The sequence below is a fragment of the Littorina saxatilis genome, linkage group LG11 (genome assembly GCF_037325665.1).
Source record: "Littorina saxatilis isolate snail1 linkage group LG11, US_GU_Lsax_2.0, whole genome shotgun sequence".
Classification (NCBI taxonomy): Eukaryota; Metazoa; Mollusca; class Gastropoda; order Littorinimorpha; family Littorinidae; genus Littorina; species Littorina saxatilis.
Window position 1 is genome coordinate 17260952 of NC_090255.1, and position 25223 is coordinate 17286174.

The following is a 25223-nucleotide window of genomic DNA, read 5'->3' on the forward strand; positions in this document are numbered from 1 at the left end:
GTGGACAACGTGCGCGTTGCACGTTGGTGCAATTCACCAGAGGTGGTGGTGGCGGTAGTGGTGTGCGTGTGCGTGCGTGCGTGTGTGTGTGTGTGTGTGTGTGCGCGTGTGTGTGTGTGTGTGTGTGTATGTATGTCTGTGTTAATGTGTGTGTGTGTGTTCTGTGTGTGTGCGTGTGTGTGTGTGTATGTGTGGGTGTGTGTTTGTGTGTGTGTTGTTTTAGTGTATGCGTGTGAACACCCCTCCTCTTCACTACAACACCCACCCACCCCAACCTCTGTCTCCGTCTCTGTCTCTGTATGTCTGTCTCTCTCCCTCCCTCTCTCTCTCCCTCCCTCCCTCCCTCCCTCCCTCCCTCCCCCCACCTCTCTCTCTCTCTCTCTCTCTCTCTCCCTCCCCCTCTCTCTCTCTCTCTCTGATGTTCTTTTTTTCTGAGTGTTTGTCTGATCTGTTATGCCCGAACTTGCTGCCTTTGATCTGCTATATACAGTCCATTTGTTCGCATTTGCTCTCCATTTCATGTTTCATGCTTGGCGAGCGTGTGTGTGTTTTGGTCTCGCTGCCATTTTTTCACGCACAAGATGGGTAGCCATATTCCGCGTTCAAGGAAAATTGTCGAAATCACCTGCCCTACAAAAGGTAAGTTTAGGCTACATCCCTTTTGTCTACGCTTTGGATCGATCAAGAGAATTTAAAGGGGATGGGGCACCTTAGCAAAATTACTGAGAAAGGTTCTTCATAAACTGAGCAAAATAAATATAGGCCTAGTAATACTTTTAGCTTTCTGGTTCAAAAGTTGAAAGCAATCCACTGCGTAATTAATGAAAAGGAGAGCTTTTTATGTCCCGCATACATCTTATTTAACACAAAGGTAAAACTCAAATCAACTAGTTTCAGTTTAAGATAAATTCTGCTATAATGTAGCTTCCTGTACAATTAACAAGGGTATGACCATTACCGTTTTTGGTCGACATATTTGCGTGACACGCGAGTTTCATTTACCAATAAAAACTAAACGAAACACTGTTTTTTCAATGTTTCTTGGATGCAATTGTAGTTGACTTTTACTCATCGCATGTGAAAACGTAAACAAAATTAAGGAAAACATGGTTAAAATTAAGCGACCCCCAAAATGAGACCAGGAGCAAAGAAGAACCCTCTATTCTTCTGCGCTTCACACTCTGAGAGATCATCAATTCAGGAATTAACTCATTGTCTCCCAGGTACGAATATATCCGTACCCATTCATATGGCTCTATCTGACCAAGTACGGATAAGATATCCGTACACACATGGTCACTACATTGCATCTGCTCTCATTCGGCACATATCCGCATTCTGCCTCAGTCACTTCATGTAGCGTCGATCTAACGCCTGCATTTCAGCGTGTTGATACACAGTTTTTCCACAATTAATACAATTCTGAGTGACCTGCTGCAGCACAGCTGGTCTCGGCTAAACAAAATTTGTATGAGAGCTGAATTTATGAATCTGTATTCGTCAAAAGTGTAGCAGAACTATCAATTAGGGAGGAGAGTCAAATGAATCATGTCTATTTTCTTATCACTGTGAGTTCGGAGGAGTTTTTGACAGCAAAAAATAAGCATTTGACAGCTTGAACTAGGATATCCTGGACCTAGTGCCGCCAGCGGCAATGACGATGTTTTTGGATCAAGAATGTTAAGCTTCTCCTACTAAAGCACCTTCTCTCTTATTTGTAATGTCTAAGTGTTGATAAGTGCTCGTTTGGTTATAAACGTTTGCCCCGATTTCAGTCAGTAGATTTACTCAAAGTTGTCACACGTTTTTAGATCTATTTCCCACAAGGGCTTTCGTTATCACTTTAAAAAAATGGCTGGCTTAAAACTGAAACCTGTACTCAGGACACAGGCCACATAACTATTTTTACCTTGACTGTCCAACGGTGAAATTTCGATTTCCTCAGACAATCCATGGATTCTCAGTTTTGATTTGAAAGTTGGAGAAATTCAAAATGTAGCAGGTTAATCTTTGATTTGTTTTGAAGAGTTGTTTGATGCACACGATCTTTGTTTTCAAGGACTAAAGTTGTACCACTAAAGATCCAGGCTTAAATTGTCAATGATAGTCTGTTATCTGGTGTTTTTCCATCATTGTTCAAAACTGCACTTGTCAAACCACTTCTCAAAAAACCTAGTCTTGATGTCAATATTTTGAAGAACTATCGTCCTGTATCTAATTTATCATTATTGTCCAAAGTTTTTGAAAAGGTAGTTTTGAAGCAGCTATTGTCATATTTGAACACCCATGATTTGATCTCGCACTCTCAGTCCGCTTATCGCCCTTCTCACTGTACTGAAACAGCTCTACTTAAAGTAATCAGTGACATTCTGTCTGCTCTGGATGGTGGTGATGTGTCAGTGCTTACCCTACTTGAGTTTTCTGCAGCGTTCGACACGATTGACCATGTCACGCTTCTCCATAGACTTCAGACTCTGTACGTCATCTCCGGTCCACCGCCAGCATGGCTTGAGTCCTATCTCATTGGCAGGACTCAGGCTGTGCTTGTCGATGGCCAGATGTCTGCTCCAGCCCCACTTTCTTTCGGCGTTCCTCAAGGTTCAGTACTCGGTCCCATCCTTTTCATCATGTACACTAAGCCCCTCTCCACACTGATTCAAAACCATTCTGTTTTAAATCAGTCTTTTGCTGATGACACCCAGCTGTATAAGCCCAGTCCCCCTGCAGAGACACATTCCGTCATCCAGACCATTCAGACATGCATCACTGATGTTAAATCTTGGATGGTCGATAACAAACTTAAGCTGAATGATGATAAGACTGAAGTCTTACTGTGCAAAAAGAAGAACACTACATTTCCCTCTCCCCAACCTGTTTCTGTTCAAATAGGCAACACCGACATTCTTTTCTCACCATCAGCTAGAAACCTTGGATTCACCCTTTCATCTGACATGACCCTTAACAAACATATATTTTTAGTCTGTAGAGCAGCTTATTTTGAGCTTCGTAAGATCAGCACCATTCGCAACACACTCTCCTCTCAAACAACTAACACTCTTCTGTGCCTTTGTTCTTTCTAAACTTGACTACTGCAACTCTCTTCTCTCTGGCTGTCCTCTGTACCTCCTGCATAAACTACAAAAAGTCCAAAACTCAGCAGCACGCCTCAATCTGAAAGCACGAAAACGAGATCACGCAACACGACTTCTTCACACACTGCACTGGTTACCTATTCAAGCCTGTATTGACTACAAACTGTCCACCCTCTGCTTTAACTTCTTTTCTGGCTCGTCACCTGCTTACTTCTCTGAACTCCTCACCGTCTATTCTCCAGCAAGACAACTCCGTGCCTCTTCTGACTGTCGCATCCTCACCATTCCACACACCAAAACCAAAACATACGGACAACGCACTTTTACTTTCTGCGCACCCACACAATGGAATTCTCTCCCCTTTCACATCCGCCACTCTCAGTTACCCCAAACATTCAAACAACGCACCTCTTCAAGAAAATACAACCCCTGATTTTGTTTTCTCAGTCCATCAGTAGGCTACATGTAGTGTATTTGTTGTTTTAGTGATAATGTGATAATGTATATAAACATCTAGGGCTGTTTTCAGTATTGTTGATAACATGTTCTGTTTGATTAAGGGTATTCAGCTGGTATTTCCTTGTTTTCACTACCTATTTTATTCATGTTTTTATTACTTAGTTAGTGGAAGAATCTTTTGTATGTATGTTTGATGGTGTATGCTTTTAATTAAGCGTTGCTGACTATGAATGTAGATGTAAATGCTTGTATAACTGTGTTTTAATTTTAAATGTGTCAAGCGCAAAGAGCATAATTGTAAAGTTATGATGTTGCGCTATATAAATGCTCATTTATTATTATTTAAGTTATTGAGACATCCCAGTGCACTAAGGGATTTATAGAGCAAATCGAGAAAATTCATTATTGAACGAAGCGCATAGCGCTGAGTTCAATAATTATTTTCGAGATTTGCTCTATAAATCCCTTAGTGCACTGGGATTGTTTCAATAACGATATTGTCAGTACCGCCATAGAAAAAAGAAGATTCCAAACGCACATTTTGCAATGCGCATTTGAATAGGCATAACTGTGTGGTCAGGTCGTGCACAGTAAAGATCTACTTTTGTGTGGGGTGTCTCAAGTGTGTCGTGCTTTCGTCACACGCATTTTAATTTCTGTTGGTAAATTCCAGTGTAGCGTTAATCTGAACAGTGATGATCTTTCAGAGAGACCTCATTTGAACTCGGAGAAAGGCTCTTCATTATTTGCGATTCGAAACCTCCAGTCGAGCTTCGACGGATTGACTATGCGGAGTGACTCCCCTTGAATTGACTCAAAGCGGGACTCGACGGTTCGCACATTTTCAAAACAAATGTGGCATATTTCTCGTGTTCTATCTCCACTCATCGGGGAGTCTGATACTAAATATGAACGGTAAGAATGCTCTGAACCCTACACGTATTATATCCCCATCGTTTTTTCGTTCACATTTGCCCAACATGTTAATTTGCTGAGCGGGGTTAATGTCGTCTGCTAGGCTACCTGCCAACCTGGGCAATGGAACGACTGCAGTCTGCACTGAGTCTGTAGATAAGGCAGGCTGCTAATAAATCTTATATATGGTAAGAACGTTCTGAACCTTACACGTTTTCGATTACGATTGTTCTTGCTTTGAAATAATAATTCTGAAACCATTCATTTACTGAACTGATGTAGTCGTATTTCTGTGTTGTCTGCTACAGAGTCGATCGAGTCAGTCTTCCAAACTGGTCTTGCTGGTACGTTATCGGAATAACACTTGTGTTTTCTGTTAGCCGCTGGGAATTGTATACCAACTCATCATTTGGTAATGTGGATGATAAGCTACATGCCACTAACACGGCATATGAGAAGAATCTATGCAAGTCGGCAAAAATTAGATGAAACACAGCGGCTTCTATTTTTTTTAGATCACTCGCACTGGCACAGGCACATGCAATCTGTCAGAAAAAAAACCCACTTCTGCTTTAATTGAGAAGCAGGGAATTTATGGTCATTTGGTATTGTGGAGAATATAAGCTACATGTCATTAATTAATTCTGAGGATGAGAGCACAGTCTTGCTTAGGCAAAGGGCGCAAGAATACGCTCTGTGGAAAAGTTAGCGCACTCCAAGAGTGCGCTAACAGTTTTAGCGCATCGCCATTAGCCAATCAACTGGTTCACATCAGTCATGTGACACCAGTACTTACTGACAATTATTATTATTATTATTATTATTATTATTATTATTATTTAAGTTATTGAGACATCCCAGTGCACTAAGGGATTTATAGAGCAAATCGAGAAAATTCATTATTGAACGAAGCGCATAGCGCTGAGTTCAATAATTATTTTCGAGATTTGCTCTATAAATCCCTTAGTGCACTGGGATTGTTTCAATAACGATATTGTCAGTACCGCCAGAGAAAAAAGAAGATTCAAAATGCACATTTTGCAACGCGCATTTGGAGAGGCGTAACTGTGTGGTCAGGTTTGTGTCACTGGATCTACTTTTGTGTGGGCTGTCTCAAGTGTGTCGTGCTTTCGTCACACGCAAACTCTTGTTTTAATTTCTGTTGGTAAATTCCAGTGTAGCGTTAAGCTAAAAAGTGATGATCTTTCATAGAGACCTCATTTAAACTCGGAGAAAGGACTGTGCTCTTGGTTTCGAAACCTGCATCGAGCTTCGACAGATTGACTGTGCAGAGTTTTGCCCCTTGCCACAGTCGACGGAAAGCACATTTCCAAAATAAATGTGGCATGTTTCTCGTGTGGCATCTTCACTCATCGGGGAGTCTGGTACTACATATGAACGGTAAGAACGCTCTGAACCCTACACGTATTATATCCCCATCGTTTTTTCGTTCACATTTGCCCAACATGTTAATTTGCTGAGCGGGGTTTATGTCGTCTGCTAGGGCAATCAAACCACTGCACTGAGTCTGCACTGAGTCTGCACTTACGAGGCAGGCTGGTAACGATAAGTCTTATATATGGTAAGAACGTTCTGAACCCTACACGTTTTCGATTACGATTGTTCTTGCCTTGAAATAATAATTCGGAAACCATTCATTTAATGAACTGATGCAGTCGTATTTCAGTGTAGTCAGGGCTACGTATGACAGAGTCGATCGAGTCAGTCTTCCAAACTGGTCTAGCTGGTACGTTATCGGAATAACACTTGTGTTTTCTGCTAGCGGGTGGGAATTTTATACTAACTCATCACTTGGTAATGTGGATGATAAGCTACATGCCACTAACACGGCATATGAGAAGAATCTATGCAAGTCGGCGAAAATTAGATGAAACACAGCGGCTTGTATTTTTAGATCAGTGGCAGCCGCACTATGGCACAGGCACATGCAATCTGTCAGAAAAAAACCCCACTTCTGCTTTAATTGAGAAGCAGGGAATTTATGGTCATTTGGTATTGTGGAAAATATAAGCTACATGTCAGTAATTAATTCTGAGGATGAGAGCACAGTCTTGCTTAGGTAAAGGGCGTAAGAATACGCTCTGTGGAAAAGTTAGCGCACTCCAAGAGTGCGCTAACAGTTTTAGCGCATCGCCATTAGCCAATCAACTGGTTCACATCAGTCATGTGACACCAGTACTTACTGACAATTATTATTATTATTATCATTATTATTATTATTATTATTAAGCACACCCCCCGGCCCCTCCCCTTCCCTCTGCCTGCATTGCGCGATATCTATGTAACAGCTGGATCTTACAGAAGAACTTGTCACATAGCTAGGCTGTTGTGATGTAGTCTGTATACTAAAATTCTCTTCGAAGCACGTTCTTACCCGGCATGTAATTATCCCTTTCATGACATGTGCACGCAGAAATTGGAATGCATGCGAACAAAGAAAATCAATAAATGCAAGGATGAAACACGCAGGGCATGTATCAATTACCTCTGATTGAAGTAGACAGAACATGATTGATGTGTTTTCCTGAATAGAAACGTTGAGTTCATATGCAGTTGGTGAGTGGGCCATGTGTTTTTTGATCTAGAGGCATACTGTATTTGTTTGTAAAGTCTTAACACTGAAAATAGTCCCAAATGACATACAACTGCATGAAGTTCAATATATATCAATTAATCAAATTTTTACGTGTATGACCGTTTTTACCCCGCCATTCAGGCAGCATACGCCGATTTCGGGGGAGGCATGCTCGCTGGGTATTTTCGTGTTTCTATAACCCACCGAACTCTGACATGAATTACAGGATCTTTTCTGTGCGCATTTGGTCTTGTGCTTGTGTGTACACACGAAGAGGGTTAAGTCACTAGCAGGTCTGCACATAAGTTGACCTGGGAGATCGGAAAAATCTCCACTCTTAACCCACCAGGCGGCAGCGACCGGGATTCGAACTCACGACCTCCCGATTAGGAGGCCGACGTCTTACCACCACACCACTGCGCCCGTCTAGACTAAAATCAAAATGGTCTGACTTTTGTGCAATTTAAAAAAACAAACAATCCAAATTCGGCGACCGACTCAACAGAACGAGGTTTGTCATTGAGCGGTAGCCATACTTACCCGATTTGAATTTTCAGAATGTCTGAGTATACACAAACACCCCCCATCCTGAACTCAGGTCAAAATGAGTTCGGCTCATTCTTTCCCTGACCGGACGCTAACAGCCCTACGCGAATCTATCAAAACAAAACTACAGAGTTATCTCCCATATGGTTTTCGCGAGCACTAATCTAAATTTGAGATCAGTGTTCGCGAAACGAAAATGATTGCAGATTGGCCGACTTCGACAGTGATCTCCGTTCTGTTCTTCACAGTTATGATAAAGACATCGTTCTAAGGTCAAAACAAGTCGAAAATTTGGGACTGCTGCCGGAAGGAGACCGTAATATATGGTTTCATCACTGTCAACTGGTAACAGAAAAAATCGTCTGCTCCAGTGAACGCCGAAACCAAACGGTTGATTATCACGTGACACTTTTGCCATATTTAGAGTTGTTTGCACAGTAAATACAGCCGCGAAAAATAGCTCGCTTGAAACTGTCTTACATATCAATTCTTTTGTAATTTAAAAATTACAAAACACCATGAAAAATCATTATCGACGATCGCGAATCATATATCAATAATACATTACAAAAAGCTCTAAATATGTAAATAAAATATCGGTTTCCTTGCCATTAAACTAGCCATTACGTAGAGGTTACATGCCGAGTCTCAGTGATTATTAAAAATAATGGTCGAAGTTAGCGGATCATGAAAAATGCGAGCTTCAGCGAGCTTTTTCATGACCGCGAACTGAGACCATTATTTTTAATAATCACTGAGACGAGGTGTGTAACCTCTTTATTCCCCCTTTCTTCAGTTATTCAAAGAAAACAGGAGTTTTTGTGCGAAAGTTTGATCGAATCCGAATCACTCAACCAGTCAACCTGCGCAGGCGATCGATTAATGCGCGGTTGTATAGTTCCGTGCAAATCATTCTATTCTGTTAACACTTCTTGTCAGTTTCCCTGTTTTAGACTAAAATCAAGTACACAGATAAGCTGTTATTCTGCTGTGGCGGTAAAGGCAGATATTGTGTGTTCTGTTTATGTTTTAGTATCGCTTAAGATAATGTTCTTTCGTCAAATGGGACTTGCAGACGAACTTTTGCACCCGTGTTCCAACGTTAATTACTGTATGAAGTTCAGTTTTCTGGGGAAAATAGTGTATGAAACCGCTTTATGTTGTTTAAATTGATGAGATGTGTGCATTTGGTTGCGTGTGATCTGTTTATAAAATGAAATATTGTTGAAAACTGACCGTCGGATTGCAGTCAGTGTTGTCGAAGAAACTGCGTTAAAAGAAGGGGAACTACTCTTGTCGGCTAGAGTATGAGTTACTTGCCTTGGGAATTTGCTTGTGATGAACGGATTGTGCACGGCAGATCTAGATTCAGAAAACAACCGAACTCATGGATTTTATATGGAGATTCATGTGTTCAGGCCTGTAGTTGTTAATTTAAATGCGGTATGTTTGTATTGTTTGCTCCAGAAATGTATACTTCGTACATTAGAGCGTTTGGAACTTTTCAGTCGCAAAAGTAGTACCGAAACAGAACAGCTTCTCAACCCATTGCACTATCGAGGATTCAGGCTGTTGCTGGCTCGTTATTTGTTTGGTTGCTGGGTCATTATCGAAAAATAACTAGCTCTACAAGTTTACAGAGGTAAAGAACCAGAGGGGGGAATAAGTAGAGGTTACATGCCGAGTCTCAGTGATTATTAAAAAGAATGGTCGAAGTTTGCGGATCATGAAAAATGCGAGCTTCAGCGAGCTTTTTCATGACCGCGAACTGAGACAATTTTTTTTAATAATCACTGAGACGAGGTGTGTAACCTCTTTATTCCTCCATTTTTCAGTTATTCGAAGAAAAGAGGAGTTTTTGTGCGAACGTTTGATCGAATCATATTCACTCAACCAGTCAACCTGCGCAGGCGATCGATTAATGCGCGGTTGTATAGTTCCGTGCAAATCATTCCATTCTGTTAACACTTCTTGTCAGTTTCCCTGTTTTGGACTAAAATCAAGCACACAGATATGTTGTTACTCTGCTGTGGCGGTAAAGGCAGATATTGTGTGTTCTGTTCATGTTTTGGTATCGCTTAGGATAATGTTCTTTCGTCAAATGGGACTAGCAGACGAACCTTTGCGCCCGTCTTCCAACGTTAAAAACAGTATGAAGTTCAGTTTTCTGGGGAAAATAGTGTATGAAACAGCTTTATGTTCCTTAAATTGATGAGATGTGTGCATTTGGTTGCGTGTGATCTGTTTATGAAATGAAATATTGTTGAAAACTGACCGTCGGATTGCAATCTGTTGTCGAAGAAACTGAGTGAAAAGAAAATTGAAAGAGGAACTACTCTTGTCGCTAGACAAAGTATGAGAGTTACTTGCCTTGGAAATTTGCTTGTGTTGAACGTTTGTGCACGGCAGATCTAGATTTAAAAAAAAAACCGAACTCATGGATTTTATATGGAGATTCATGTGTTCAAGCCTGTAGTTGTTAATTTTAATGCGGTATGTTTGTATTCTTTGCTCCAGAGATGTATACTTCGTACATTAGAGCGTTCGGAACTTTTCAGTCACAAAAGTAGTACCGACACAGAACAGCTTCTCAACCCATTGCGCTATCGAGGATTCAGGCTGTTGCTGGCTCGTTATTTGTTTGGTTGCTGGGTATTTATCGAAAAATAACTAGCTCTACAAGTTTACAGAGGTAAAGAAGCAGAGGGGGGAATAATGCTTTATTCAGCCATAGACCTATTCTAAATATAGGTCCCTGATTCAGCTAACCGATGATCTCGGGGTTGAAGGGGGGTGTTTCATCCTGACCTCAGGTCAAAATGAGTTCGGCTCATTCTCTCCCTGACAGGATGCCACGAGTTTCCTTGTCTGGCAAGGAAACCGATTTTGTTACATATTTAGAGCTTTTTGTAATGTATTATTCAATTGATATGTAAAGGTTACATGCCTCGTCTCAGTGATTATTAAAAATAATGGTCTCAGTTCGCGGTCATGAAAAAGCTCGCTGAAGCTCGCATTTTTCATGATCCGCCAACTTCGACCATTATTTTTAATAATCACTGAGACGAGATGTGTAACCTCTTTATTCCTCCTTTCTTCAGTTATTCAAAGAACACAGGAGTTTTTGTGCGAAAGTTTGATCGAATCCGAATCACTCAACCAGTCAACCTGCGCAGGCGATCGATTAATGCGCGGTTGTATAGTTCCGTGCAAATAATTCCATTCTGTTAACACTTCTTGTCAGTTTCCCTGTTTTGGACTAAAATCAAGTACACAGATATGCTGTTATTCTGCTGTGGCGGTAAAGGCAGATATGTAGAGGTTACATGCCGAGTTTCAGTGATTATCAAAAATAATGGTCGAAGTTTGCGGATCATGAAAAATGCGAGCTTCAGCGAGCTTTTTCATGACCGCGAACTGAGACCATTATTTTTGATAATCACTGAGACGAGGTATGTAACCTCTTTATTCCTCCTTTCTTCAGTTATTCAAATAAAAGAGGAGTTTTTGTGCGAAAGTTTGATCGAATCATATTCACCCAACCAGTCTACCTGCGCAGGCGATCGATTAATGCGCGGTTGTATAATTCCGTGCAAATCATTCAATTCTGTTAACACTTCTTGTCAGTTTTCATGTTTTGAACTAAAATCAAGTCCACAGTTATGTTGTCATTCTGCCGTGGCGGTAAAGGCAGACAGTGTGTGTTCTGTTCATGTTTTGGTATCGCTCAGGAAATGTTCTTTCCTCGAATGTGACTAGCAGACGAAGTTTTACACCCGTGTTCCAACGTTAAAAACTGTATGAAGTTCAGTTTTCTGGAGCAAAATAATGTATGAAACCGCTGCATATTCTTTAAGTTGATTAAATGTTTGCAATTGATTGCGTTTGATCTGTTTATAAAATGAAATATTGTTGAAAACTGACCGTCGGATTGCAGTCAGTGTTGTCGAAAAAACTGAGTGAAAAGAAGTGGAACTACTCTTGTCGCTAGACAAAGTATGAGTTACTTGCCTTGGGAATTTGCTTGTGATGAACGTTTGTGCACGGCAGATCTAGATTCAGAAAACAACCGAACTCATGGATTTTATATGGAGATTCATGTGTTCAGGCCTGTAGTTGTTAATTTAAATGCGGTATGTTTGTTTGCTCCAGAGATGTATACTTCGTACGTATAGAGCGTTCGGAACTTTTCAGTCGCAAAAGTAATACCGAAACAGAACAGCTTCTCAACCCATTGCACTATCGAGGATTCAGGCTGTTGCTGGCTCGTTATTTGTTTGGTTGCTGGGTATTTATCGAAAAATAACTAGCTCTACAAGTTTACAGTGGTAAAGAAGCAGAGGGGGGAATAAAAGCAGATTCGCGATCGTCGATAATGATTTTTCATGGTGTTTCAGTTGTAATTTTTAAATTACAAAAGAATTGATATGTAAGACAGTTTCAAGCGAGCTATTTTTCGCGGCTGTATTTACTGTGCAAACAACTCTAAATATGGCAAAAGTGTCACGTGATAATCAACCGTTTGGTTTCGGCGCTAACTGGAGCAGACGATTTTTTCTGTAACCAGTTGACAGTGATGAAACCATATAATTTTATTACGGTCTCCTTTCGGCAGCAGTCCCAAAATTTCGACTTGTTTTGACCTTAGAACGATGTCTTTATCATAACTCAAACTGGGAAGAACAGAACGGAGATCACTGTCGAAGTCGGACAATCTGCAATCATTTTCGTCTCGCGAACACTGATCTCAAATTTAGATCAGTGCTCGCGAAAACCATATGGGAGATAACTCTGTATTTTTGTTTTGATAGATTCGCGTAGGACTGTAGCGTCCGGTCAGGGAGAGAATGAGCCGAACTCATTTTGATCTGAGTTCAGGATGGGGAAATACCCTGATCCTGCCTTTAATTGCTGTATTCAAGTCACTGATGATCTAATGTTGATTAAGGTATACTATGTCATTTGAATTACCCCAAAGGTAACAATCTGGAGGGCTTAAATCTGGTTAGTTTTGCTGGCTACCGCTTAATTTCAAACCTCGTACTGTTGAGTCGATCCCCGAATTTGGCAACCTTTTTTGAAATTGCACTAAAGTCAGACCATTTTTTCTATAACATTGCCATTTTGTAGAAGGGTCATGCATAGGCTGAAGTTAATGTTCTCCCAGTTATGAAGGGATTCGGTCAATAGATGTAGAAGTTATTACACATGTTGTGCGTTGCATTTTTGGGGGGTCACCCTGTATTTGAAGGGTGCTCTTTCTCATCCCACGCTTTACATAGACTGTTGGCTTCTATTCTGTGGCCTAGTTGAAGGATGCTCTGTCTTATCCCATGCTGCACACATACTGTTGATTTCTGTTCTGTGGTCTAGTTAAAGGGTGCTCTTTTTATCCCATGCTGCACACAGATCACATAGTAAAATAATACATGATTTTTTCAATCAACAGGGAGACGAGGCTTTTCACTTTTTGTAGGGGTCATCCTTGGACTGACCGCAGCGGTTGTCCTTGACCTTGGTGCCATGTTGCGACTCACTGTCCGGCAAGACGGACACAGCCAGCAGTCCAGCAGTCTCTATGCAGTGCCGATTCACCCTCCGTCGCGAGAAGACGTTCAGAAGGACAGTGCGCCTTATACCGATGGTAGTTCGTCTGGACGCCACAGAAACGCGGCTTATGAACTTGGCGGTGTGTCTCATCAAAATGGTGGTGCGCCAAATGAAAACGGTCGTGCGCCAAATGAAAATGGTGGTGTTTCTGATGAAAACGGTCGTGCGCCAAATGAAAATGGTGGTGTTCCTGATGAAAACGGTCGTGCGCCAAATGACAATGGTGGTGTTCCTGATGAAAACGGTCGTGCGCCAAATGACAATGGTGGTGCGCCTTATGGAAATGGGGATATGCCTTCCCACGAGGGTAATGTATCTGATGGCTATGGGGCATTGCCTGCAGTACGTGCGTCTAAATGTGTGTGTATGTGTATGTGTTTGTGTGTGTGTGTATATATATATATAATATATATAATTATATATATATATATATATATATATGTGTGTGTGTGTGTGTGTGTGTGTGTGTGCGTGCGTGTGTGTGTGTGTGAGCGTGTGTGTGCGCTTGTATAGAGCGATTCAGAGAAAACAACAGGTCCGATCTTCATAAAACTTTATTAACAAATTCTCCCAAGTGATACCCCCAGATTCTTTTTTCATGTTCTCGATAAATGTCTTTGTTAACGTCATATCCGGCTTTAAGTGAAAGTTGAGGCGGTACTGTCACGCCCTCATTTTGAACCAAATTGATTACAATTTTGGTCAAGCAATCTTTGACAAATTCCGGACTATGAGATTACATTTCAGATAGGAAGCTTAAAAAATAGTGAATTAGTTTGCTCATTAAAGTATTCATTAAAATCGAAGTTTCGGTTACAGATTAGAAAATGATTGCATTGTATTTCTCATGTCCTCCTGAATTCAAAAATATATTAATATGTCATGTTTACGCGTAACATGTCCTCAGAATGAAAGAAAGTAAGTACTACGATTGCATGCTTCGCGGAGACGAGCGTGACTCGTCTCGGTCGTTGAGTATGTATATCCGACACTATCTAAATGTAGGCCTAGTCTCAGCGATCACTGGGTTTTGGTGTTTATCTTTTGGTTTGAAACAGACTGACTAAATATTTTTATATCGCTTCACGCGACTTGTTTTAATTTTAGTTTATGGACTTGAATTGTAGAAAATATCCAACAAATCCCACTAAAAGGGAAGTCTATAGCAATTTGAAATTCGTTGCTCGTGAAACAGACAACGACACTGAAGCCAGACGATTGGCCAAGGAGGTGCGCGTGCTGGTGTGGGTGATGACGTGTCCCGACAACCACCAATCAAAAGCCCGCGTGGTGCGAGACACGTGGGGACAGCGCGTGAATAAATTAGTATTCATCAGTTCCATCAACGATAGCAGCATTCCCACCATAGCAGTGAATGTGAGCGAAGGAAGGCAGCATCTGACAGCCAAGAGTCAGAAAGCATGGAGATACGTCTATGAGAACCACTTCCACGATGCCGACTGGTTCATGAAGGTGTGTGCGAGATCTTGAGAGTGTGTTTTGTTGTTGAGAGAGAGAGAGAGAGAGAGAGAGAGAGAGAGAGAGAGAGGGAGAGGGAGAGGGAGAGAGAGAGAGAGAGAGAGAGAGAGAGAGAGATGATGATGATGATGATGATGGAAGTTTATTTTTCAAGGATAGAGGTTTAAGGCGACGCCTTTTCTTACAACCGGTCCTTACTTCTAATACAAATGTCTAATAAATGATAAACAAGTAAAGCAACATGACAAATAAACAAAGTAAACAAACGAAGCAGCAAACAGTCGACAAGTAAGCAAACAAGCATAAACATAAACATAAACAACAAAATGACAAAGTAAGCAACATACAAATCGAAAGCGAAACATGCAACATGTTAATTGAGGTTACACATGTAAAGTGATCGACGGTAAAATTCACACGATACCAACGTTTACACTAAAGCTAATAATGATTATATTGTGTAAATGATGATGATGAAGATGTTGTTGATGATGATGATGATGATGATGATGATGATGGTGATGATCAAGTGATGATGATGATGATGATGATGATGGAAAATCGCAACATAAATTCCACATAAAACATATAATAAAGAACATATTTGTGTAATTCATAAAGCTTTGCCAATTGTTGACAGCTACGTATAGCCATCTAGGTAGACATAAAATGATTATGCAGAGCTTGTTTAAAACTCTTTAGTGAGGTTAATGATCTTAGCGCCAGAGAAGACTTGACTAGTTTTGAACAAATCAATCCTGGGTATTGGTGGTAGAAAATTGATAGACCCGTACCTTTCGGTGACTCTGTGAAATAGGTCCTGAATATAGATGGGCACTTCGCCATGATATACTTTACACATCATTACAGTCTTATTAAACTGTAACTGTTTAACTAGCGGCAGGTAGTTTAGATTCTTTAACTTCTTTAGAGAGAGAGAGAGAGAGAGAGAGAGAGAGAGAGAGAGAGAGAGAGAGAGAGAGAGAGAGGGAGAGAGAGAGAGAGAGATGGGATGGGTTGTAGCCTAATCTTCCAACCTGGCCTTGGAACATATACAGAGAATAAAATTAATGTAAACGTAAACGAGAGAGAGAGAGAGAGAGAGAGAGAGAGAGAGAGAGAGAGAGAGAGAGAGAGATGAGATGAGATGAGATGAGATGGGAAGAGATAGGATGGATGATTTAATTGTATCACCAGTGATTTGGTTTTTGCAATGTTTAAAACAAAAATACAAATGACTGTTTGGCCATTTTCCTTGTTTTGATAAGGTCAGTAAAATCTTGGGTCAGAGTCTCAGAATACTTTTATTTACAAACCCTCTGTGACGTCATTCGACAGGCTGACGACAACACCTACGTCATCATGGAAAACCTACGCTACTTCCTGTCAGGGGAGAACACTAGCGAGCCCGTCCATTTCGGACACCTGTTCAAGACGATCGTCAAGCAAGGTTTCTACAGCGGGGGGTCAGGTTACGTCCTGAGCAAGGAGGCACTCAGAAGATGGGGCGAAAAAGGTAGGGTTTCAAATGGCATTTTTCTCGCGGGAATTCTACTAGAAACTAAGAACATTTTATTTTCATTTATGTGAACCTTTTTGTTTTATGTGTTGTTGTCCTGTCAGTCAACGTCCTAATATTTCTTATCAACAGTTCAGGTTATGATCCTTTACACGGGTGTGTCAAAGAAAATGTTCCATATTAATTTTATGTAATGTTTTAATGGACAAGAAAGTGTTGTTATTGTTATTGTTTTCTTCTGTTACATAAAATGAACAGACATGGAATTCTGATATCTCCATCTTTGCCCTGAGGGGGGGGGGGGGGGGGCTCACTGACGTCACGCTCAGACAAAACATGATGGCGCTCAAACCCAATGTGTGTGTGTTGACTTGGTGTGCCCTTGAATCATGGTTTATCAACCCAGGGACAGACGTGGCCAGGCAGTGCAGGCAGAACGGGGAGTGAGAGGAAATTGCCAGCGTTATGTTGTCCTCAGTTGTGTAGGTGTTATGGAGTTTTAAGTCCCAGTTGGTGTCATACACGTTTAACGTTCACAATGCACTGTCCCCACAAAGAAAGACGTGTACACGCTGTGTAGACAGGACGGGGAGGAAGATGACACTGCTAGTGTGTTGTCCTCAGCTGTGTAGGTGTCATATAGTTTTAATCCCCGGTTGGTGTTATTCACGTTTAACGTTCACAATGTTCTGTCCACACAGGTAAAGGCGTGGCCACGCTGTGTAGACAATCAATCAATCAATATGAGGCTTATATCGCGCGTATTCCGTGGGTACAGTTTTAAGCGCAGGGATTTATTTTTTTATTTTTTTATTTTTATTTTATGCAATTTATATCGCGCGCATATTCAAGGCGCAGGGATTTATTTATGCCGTGTGAGATGGAATTTTTTTTACACAATACATCACGCATTCACATCGGCCAGCAGATCGCAGCCATTTCGGCGCATATCATACTTTTCACGGCCTATTATTCCAAGTCACACGGGTATTTTGGTGGACATTTTTATCTATGCCTATACAATTTTGCCAGGAAAGACCCTTTGTCAATCGTGGGATCTTTAACGTGCACACCCCAATGTAGTGTACACGAAGGGACCTCGGTTTTTCGTCTCATCCGAAAGACTAGCACTTGAACCCACCACCTAGGTTAGGAAAGGAGGGAGAAAATTGCTAACGCCCTGACCCAGAGTCGAACTCGCAACCTCTCGCTTCCGAGCGCAAGTGCGTTACCACTCGGCCACCCAGACACCAGTCTCCACTTGCATAGGTGTCATACATGTTTAACTTTCACAATGCACTGTCCCCACAGGGCAAGACGTGGCCAAGCTGTGCAGACAGGACGGGCAGGGGGAGGACAACGCTATGGGCCAGTGTATGGAGCGGCTTGGGGTTCGAGTCGCGAACAGCACTGACGCGATGGGTCGGTCCCGCTTTCACTGTTTCGCCCCAGATCATCACATCCTAGGCAATTACCCTAAATGGTACCTCACCTATGACGCCAACGGAGCGACCGCTTTTAGGGTAAGATTAGATACACGGAGCGACCGCTTATAGGGTAAGATTAGAAACACGAAGTGACTGCTTTTTGAGTAAGATTAGATACACGGAGAGATCGCTTTTAGAGTAAGATTAGATACACGGAGCGACCGCTTTTATGCTAAGATTAGATACACGGAGTGACCGCTTTTAGAGTAAGATTAGATACACGGAGAGATCGTTTTTACAGTAAGATTAGATACACGGAGCGACCGCTTTTAGGGTAAGATTAGATACACGGAGCGACCGCTTTTGGGGTAAGATTAGATACACGGAGCGACCGCTTTTAGAGTAAGATTAGATACACGGAGAGACCGCTTTTAGAGTAAGATTAGATACACGGAGCGACCGCTTTTAGAATAAGATTAGATACACGGAGTGACCGCTTTTATGCTAAGATTAGATACACGGAGCGATCACTTTTAGGGTAAGATTAGATACACGGAGCGACCGCTTTTAGGGTAAGATTAGATACACGGAGCGACCGCTTTTAGGGTAAGATTAGATACACGGAGCGACCGCTTTTAGGGTAAGATTAGATACACGGAGCGACCGCTTTTAGGGTAAGATTAGATACACAGAGCAACCGCTTTTAGGGTAAGATTAGATACACGTAGCGACCGTTTTTAGGGTAAGATTAGATACACGGAGCCACCGCTTTTAGGGTAAGATTAGATACACGGAGCGACCGCTTTTAGGGTAAGATTAGATACACTTTCTTTCTTTATTTGGTGTTTAACGTCGTTTTCAACCACGAAGGTTATATCGCGACGAATTAGATACACGGAGCGACCGCTTTTAGGGTAAGATTAGATACACGGAGCGACGACTTTTAGGCTAAGATTAGATACACTGAGCCACCACTTTCAGGGTAAGATTAGATACACGGAGCGACCGCTTTTAGAGTAAGATTAGATACACGGAGCGACTGCTTTTAGGGTAAGATTAGATACATGGAGCGACCGCTTTTAGGGTAAGATTAGATACATGGAGCGACCGCTTTTAGGGTAGGATTAGATACACGGAGTGACCACTTTTAGGGTAGGATTAGATACACGGAGCGACCGCTTTTAGGGTAAGATTAGATACACGGAGCGACCGCTTTTAGGGTAAGATTAGATACACGGAGCGACCGCTTTTGGGGTAAGATTAGATACACGGAGCGACCGCATTTAGGCTAAGATTAGATACACGGAGTGACCGCTTTTAGGGTAAGATTAGATACACGGAGCGACCGCTTTTAGAGTAAGATTAGATACACGGAGTGACCGCTTTTAGGGTAAGATTAGATACACGGAGCGACCGCTTTTAGGGTAAGATTAGATACACGGAGCGACCGCTTTTAGGTTAAGATTAGATACATGGAGCGACCGCTTTTAGGCTAGGATTAGATACACGGAGTGACCCCTTTTAGGCTAGGATTAGATACACGGAGCGACCGCTTTTAGGGTAAGATGAGATACACGGAGCGACCGCTTTTAGGGTAAGATTAGATACACGGAGCGACCGCTTTTAGGGTAAGATTAGATACACAGAGCGAACGCTTTTAGGGTAAGATTAGACACACGGAGCGACCGCTTTTAGAGTAAGATTTTTCTTTCTTTTAATCTTCTTTTTTTGTTTTTACAATATATAAACATGAACATCACACAAAACATAGTCACACTGTAAAATACACTGTCATACATGTTTAACGTTCACAATGTTGCGATTATGCAGGTTATTTGAGGGATGCAGTGAATTGCCATAAGTCGTGTTCATTGTGTGTTTCAGGGAATGGCCAAAATGAGTGACTACTCCATCGCTTTCCACTACATCTCACCGACACAGATGCAAGTTATGGACTTCCTCATCTATCATCTAACGCCCTATGGTATCTTGAGGGGGTTTCAGCAACTCAACAGGCCCCGCAATTCTACAACAGTATGACAGTCATCACGAAGACTATAGGAAACAAACACCCCGGCAAATAGACCTAAGCGTCCTGGTGAACATTTTGCTCCAAGCTCTGAAGATACCGGCGAATCAATGACGGTACCCACCGTTAATTCAATTTTCATCTTCAGTTTCACAAAACAAAAAATGAAAAACGACTCAATTTTCAATATTTCGTTTTTCAATCTTCAATACGGTAAACAGAAAAACAGTTCACTTCCGTTTTTCAATATTTGATTTTCAATTCACAAATCAAAAAACGAAACAACGTCTACTTCCGTTTTTCAATATTTTGTTTTTCATTCTTCAAAACGGTAAACAGCAAAACAGTCTACTTCCGTTTTTCAATGTTTGATTTTCAAAGCGATAATAGAAAAACAATCAACTTCCGTTTCTCAATAATGTAATATCTTTCATAGTTTTCTTGTGCAATGAACGCTCCCCGATTTCCCAACCAATCGAAGCTCGGTGTCATTTGTGTTTGTGGTTGGTGTCATGTTGTTTTGACTCATATGCAGTTTGATTATCTCCCCTGATGCACAATCTCACCCATTTAGATTGAATGGTGCAACAGACGGACAAAGGTTTAATCCTCTTACTGACATGTGTTGGTGGTTCTATGTGTGTCTCATGTGCTTGCAAGTACTTGTATAGAGTTACTGTATACGCTATATGTAATAATTGTTTATTTGTATGTAACTGCACTTTTTCTTGCTTGTTTTGTGGTGCGATATCTTTGACGCAGGTTTATTAAAACCCCGGTTCATCCCGTTCATGGCAAGTTTCACATAACCCGTGGTTAGGACATAACCGGAGGGTTACAATCTTGCGACGCAGATACCGCCCCAGTTACATTGCCATTTTACTATATCATTGTGTTTTTGAAAAAGATCCTGCTTGTAGAATGTGTGCATGAATGACAGAAACTGCAATAAAATAAATAAAGGGAAAGTCAGAAAGATGATGGAATTATGCCAAACTAGAACACAATAAAAATCACAAAACCAAATTGTGTGTATGTTTGTTTTGAATGTTTTTTTAATTACTCCTCTCTCATCCATCCTCTCCACAATTTCTTTCTTGCACTCTACAATTTCTTGCATACACTCGCAAAACAATTGTAAAACAAAATATGGTGAACATCAGGCAAGCAAACAAAAAACATGGTTAGCATCAGACAAACCACAGATAACATGGTCTCCATCAAACTGGCAAACGAGACAAAATGGTGAGCATCAGGCATCAAGACAAACAGCGGATAACATGGTCTGCATCAGGCAGACAAATCACATAACATTGTCAGCATTAGACAGGCAACCAAGATAACATGGTCAGCATTAGACAGGCAACCAAGATAACATGGTCAGCATCAGGCATCAGCAGAGACAGGCAAACCAGAGATGACATAAATAACATTAAAATAGATGCAACAATATAGGCGGCACATGGTGTACGTATTTCAATAACGTAGTAGAAACTGAACAATCCAACTTAGTTTCTTAACTAGTTATCAATCAATCATGAAACTTGCATAGCAAGTATCCCGTTGGTGACGGTTCTATGCACTGGTCGTTGAGTTGCAGACACAGTACATACAATCAATGTGACGACAAAAATGTTGAAAACAAACATGTCTGTGCAGAGCATGATAGTCACAACCAGCTACCACTGAAGCTGCATGTTATACACACAGTTCTTCATTTCTTTCCAACCTTTTTTCTTTAAAAAAAAAATAGGGTCAAGAGCTGTGCTGTGAAGCGAGCTGTGGAAGTAATTTCACTGAAAAAGGGCGTGGCCCGAAAGACTTTGAATTTTTTGGGGTGTTTTGATTTTTTTTTCATCTTTGATTTTGATATTTGATTTTTTTATTTTCCTTTTTGATAATTTTCGGGTTACACGAATGTGATATGCGGATTACTCTCCTCAGCGGAGAGCACGGCGCAGCCACAGTGCAGCGCCTACCAAGGGCTATTGTATTCCCAATTTTGTCGTGGTGTTTTCTTCTTTTAATGACAATTTCAAACTTTAAAAAAAAACCACCTCTACATCACAAAGAAAAACAATGAAATCATAGGAGCCGTACACGCATCAAATACAAGCAAGTACTTGGTTCAAAAGAGATTGTACTGAGTGATAGCATAGGCCTACATTTTAGACAGAGTACTGTCGAACTGTTGCAATGAGAGTCTTCACAGCTGTCTGCAGTGGTACATAATCTCTGTTGACAGCTGAATCTAGCAGTGTCATTAAGTCTGGCACTGCCTGTGTAAAAGCAGCTTCACTGTTTTTCCGATGATCCTCGGAAGGAAATGGTGGTGCAGCAAATGGAGCAGGGGCAGTAAGCTGTCCACCAGTCTCCAGATGATACAGAGCAGCAGCTTCTTCTGCATGCGGAAGATTCTCATGGGCCACAAGTGGGTTCTGTTTGTGTGTTTTCAATTCATCGGGAATGCCACGTCCTTTAAATAAATAAAAATACATAAGAACAAGTAAATGAATTTGTATTCACTGTTACTGGCACATACACAGCTATATATCTCCCTTGTTCTCCACGTCGTAAATAAATTGATACAACGCAAACAATAAAAAAAATAAAGGTCCACAATAAACATTCTTTATGCTTGCAGGAGAATTTTTTTTATTAAAGTCATAGGTCCTCCTGAGCAGCAATAATTAATTCACACAAGAGGTTGTGTTGATCAAAATCAACCTCGCGGGGAAAGTATGTAATGCTGTTAGTTACAATGTTACGAAGGAAACTGTAAGCCATTTGTTCGTTGTGGTATCAGCATACTTGTGAATGATTGATGTTTGACTGTTGTTCATGATGTCAGCGATTCAAAGTGACATCATCACAGTGCATTGCACCATCAACTGACAATAAGTCATGTAATTGTTATGCCAATAACACAAAAGGTTATTGAATGAAGTGAATTGACTGATGTGATCTTGCTGTGCTTGCTGAGCCTGTACGCGGTTTTCACACGCGGGTGTTTGTTTATGTCCGGTCGTTATTTACCTTGCTAATCTGAGTAGCCAGCAGACGAACAAGATTTGAACATTCAAACAATAAGTACAGCACAATACACACCCCACAAATGCACCAAACACTAGTCTCACCTTGCATTGCCCCGCCGAAACTTAGCCCTCTCATAATAATCCATAATATATCGAGACCACACACACGATGTGTAATGTTCTCTCTATTCTTCAGTCACACGAGAAGAAGCAATAAAAGAAAACCCAACAAAACTAATCAGGCTTGAGTTCAAGACAGTTGAGCGGAAGTGCACAAGCAACATCAATCTAGACTTCAATATTAGAGAGTGCTATCGTGACTGAATCCACTATGGCTCAAGGGTGTTGTGATTGGATCCACTAGGGCTCAGTGGTACCGTGAATGATATCATTACACGATGTATCCATGGACTTCCACAAATTTCCCAAACGCAAACCAGCTTTCTTTATAAGTTTTATATGTTATTAAAATAGTACAATAATTTATGAATATATGATGTGCATAAGTCGTATTATTGATGTAAAAATGTCCAAACCGAAACTAATGAGATGTGATAAACCACAGGCACTCGACAAAAAGCAGCTAGGTGATTAATATTCAGCTCTTAGACTTTGTGACCTAAAATGGTATACGTGTGTCCTCTTATCTGTTACTTTTATTATTATAGTTATTGGTATTAGCTCTTGGTTCTTTTACTTTTTAATGAATGATTGCCCAGACACAGATCATGTGAACATGATAACCGGGAAGTGATTTTCCCTTCTGCCTGGACGAAGAAACGAAAGCAGACGACACCAACGACGCTGGAAAAATGCACTAACACTCTGACCTCTCACCTTCACACACACTAGAAACATCACCACAACAAGAACACTACATACCTCCCGCCTCCTTGCTGATAGTTAGTATCCATAGCCATCGAATCTCAATAATATTCCACAATTACATATACACATGTACTGACGAGATGAGTGCACGCTTAAAGTAATTATTATAAGACAAGCGCATTATAAATACTGTAATTATTATTATTATTATTATACTGTACCTCATGTACCGCTCTGGACACCATTGTATCCAAGGCCTGGTCGCCCACAGTCCGGCTCCGGGGATTGATCCCACGATCCTTACAAAATTTCCGAAGATTGGCCGCCGAACTTCCTCTTTCCAACCCGGATTTTCGAAGTGTGTTTGACAAGCTTTCGTATGTCTCCCCGCTATTTAGCAGGGCAATTATCATGGGCTGATACTCCTCCAGTGCCATCTTAATTTGCGCGCCAGAGAACTTGAGGGAGCATCCCGTTATTGTATTTATCACGCGGGCTTTGTGCTTCGCACTCAAACAAAAATGAAGAAACGGAAGTTGATTGTTTTTTGTTTATCGTTTAGAAAATGAAATATTGAAAAACGGAAGTAAACTGTTTTGCTGTTTACCGTTTTGAAGAATGAAAAACAAAATATTGAAAAACGGAAGTAGACCTTGTTTCGTTTTTTGATTTGTGAATTGAAAATCAAATATTGAAAAACGGAAGTGAACTGTTTTTCTGTTTAGGACCGTATTGAAGATTGAAAAACGAAATATTGAAAATTGAGTCGTTTTTCATTTTTTGTTTTGTGAAACTGAAGATGAAAATTGAATTAACGGTGGGTACCGTCATTCGAATCAAACAAACATTCAAACTATTTAGCAAGCAAATAAAAATTAAAAAAAAAAAAATCCACACGAACAAACGAACTACAAAATCAAAATCGAACATTTGTTTCGTCTACACAACAAGACATTGTTTGCTTTGTTTGTTTTTTTGCGCGCAGAATATCTGCGCAACAAAATTGGGTTACACACACGAACAGACGAACAAGCAAGCAAACAAGCAAACAGACTAACAAATCAAAATCGCACAGTTTGTGTCTCTCTACATAATGAGGTTTTTTTCTCTCTGAAAAACGCCTGAGGGGACTGTTAATAGCAGCACGGACATGGCCACCGAGATTGCGTGTGCAAGCCGACAAACGAACGAACAAACAAACACACAAACAGACTGACGAATCAACACCTTGTCTCTTTCTACACAAATAAAAATTGTCCCTGCAAAATGCCAGGATGTACTGTACATATATATCAACGTGAACACATAGGCATTGATTTTTGAACTTAGGAGACAAATATACAACAACAAAAATATAAACACACATGCACACACGCACTCACACACACACACACACACACACACACACACACACACACACACACACACACACATACACACACACACACCATTTGTATAAGGCGAATCTCACTTTAACTTTCTTGGCTTGAGTAAACTTGTTTTGTGAGTGTGCGCGCTTCTTTTCGCTGTTTTCTTGTACCCTCCCTCTGGTACCCTCACTGCTGGCCTTAAACGTCTGATCGCATTGTGTTCATTGAATTCTGTTGCGTTTTATAATGAACCATACAATTCATAACACGAGGGATCAATTCTGCCTATGGAACGATTTTGGCTGAGCGATTCGACCC

The 25223-nt window shown here is 40.9% G+C and overlaps 1 protein-coding gene across 2 annotated transcripts; it reads left to right on the forward strand.

Moving 5' to 3' along the window:
* Window positions 1-507: 507 nt before the first annotated feature.
* Window positions 508-20692, forward strand: LOC138979893 (glycoprotein-N-acetylgalactosamine 3-beta-galactosyltransferase 1-like). Of its 2 annotated transcripts, none has more exons than XM_070352656.1 (6): window positions 508-639; window positions 13058-13525; window positions 14414-14691; window positions 16036-16213; window positions 17528-17739; window positions 19528-20692. In XM_070352656.1, exons 1-6 carry the CDS (start codon window positions 582-584, stop codon window positions 19681-19683), a joined length of 1350 nt encoding a protein of 449 aa, XP_070208757.1. In that variant the 5' UTR covers window positions 508-581; the 3' UTR covers window positions 19684-20692. The 2 variants fall into 2 exon arrangements, with proteins under 2 accessions (XP_070208757.1, XP_070208758.1); XM_070352657.1 differs by lacking the exon at window positions 508-639 and adding an exon at window positions 5686-5867.
* Window positions 20693-25223: the final 4531 nt, after the last annotated feature.

Excerpts from the sequence above, each read along its gene's own strand:
- LOC138979893 (XM_070352656.1), top strand. The coding sequence starts at position 582 with ATGGGTAGCCATATTCCGCGTTCAAGGAAAATTGTCGAAATCACCTGC. Across the intron at positions 640-13,057 it reads AATCACCTGCCCTACAAAAG|GGAGACGAGGCTTTTCACTT; the intron begins GTAAGTTTAGGC and ends TTCAATCAACAG. Across the intron at positions 16,214-17,527 it reads CAGAAGATGGGGCGAAAAAG|GGCAAGACGTGGCCAAGCTG; the intron begins GTAGGGTTTCAA and ends CTGTCCCCACAG.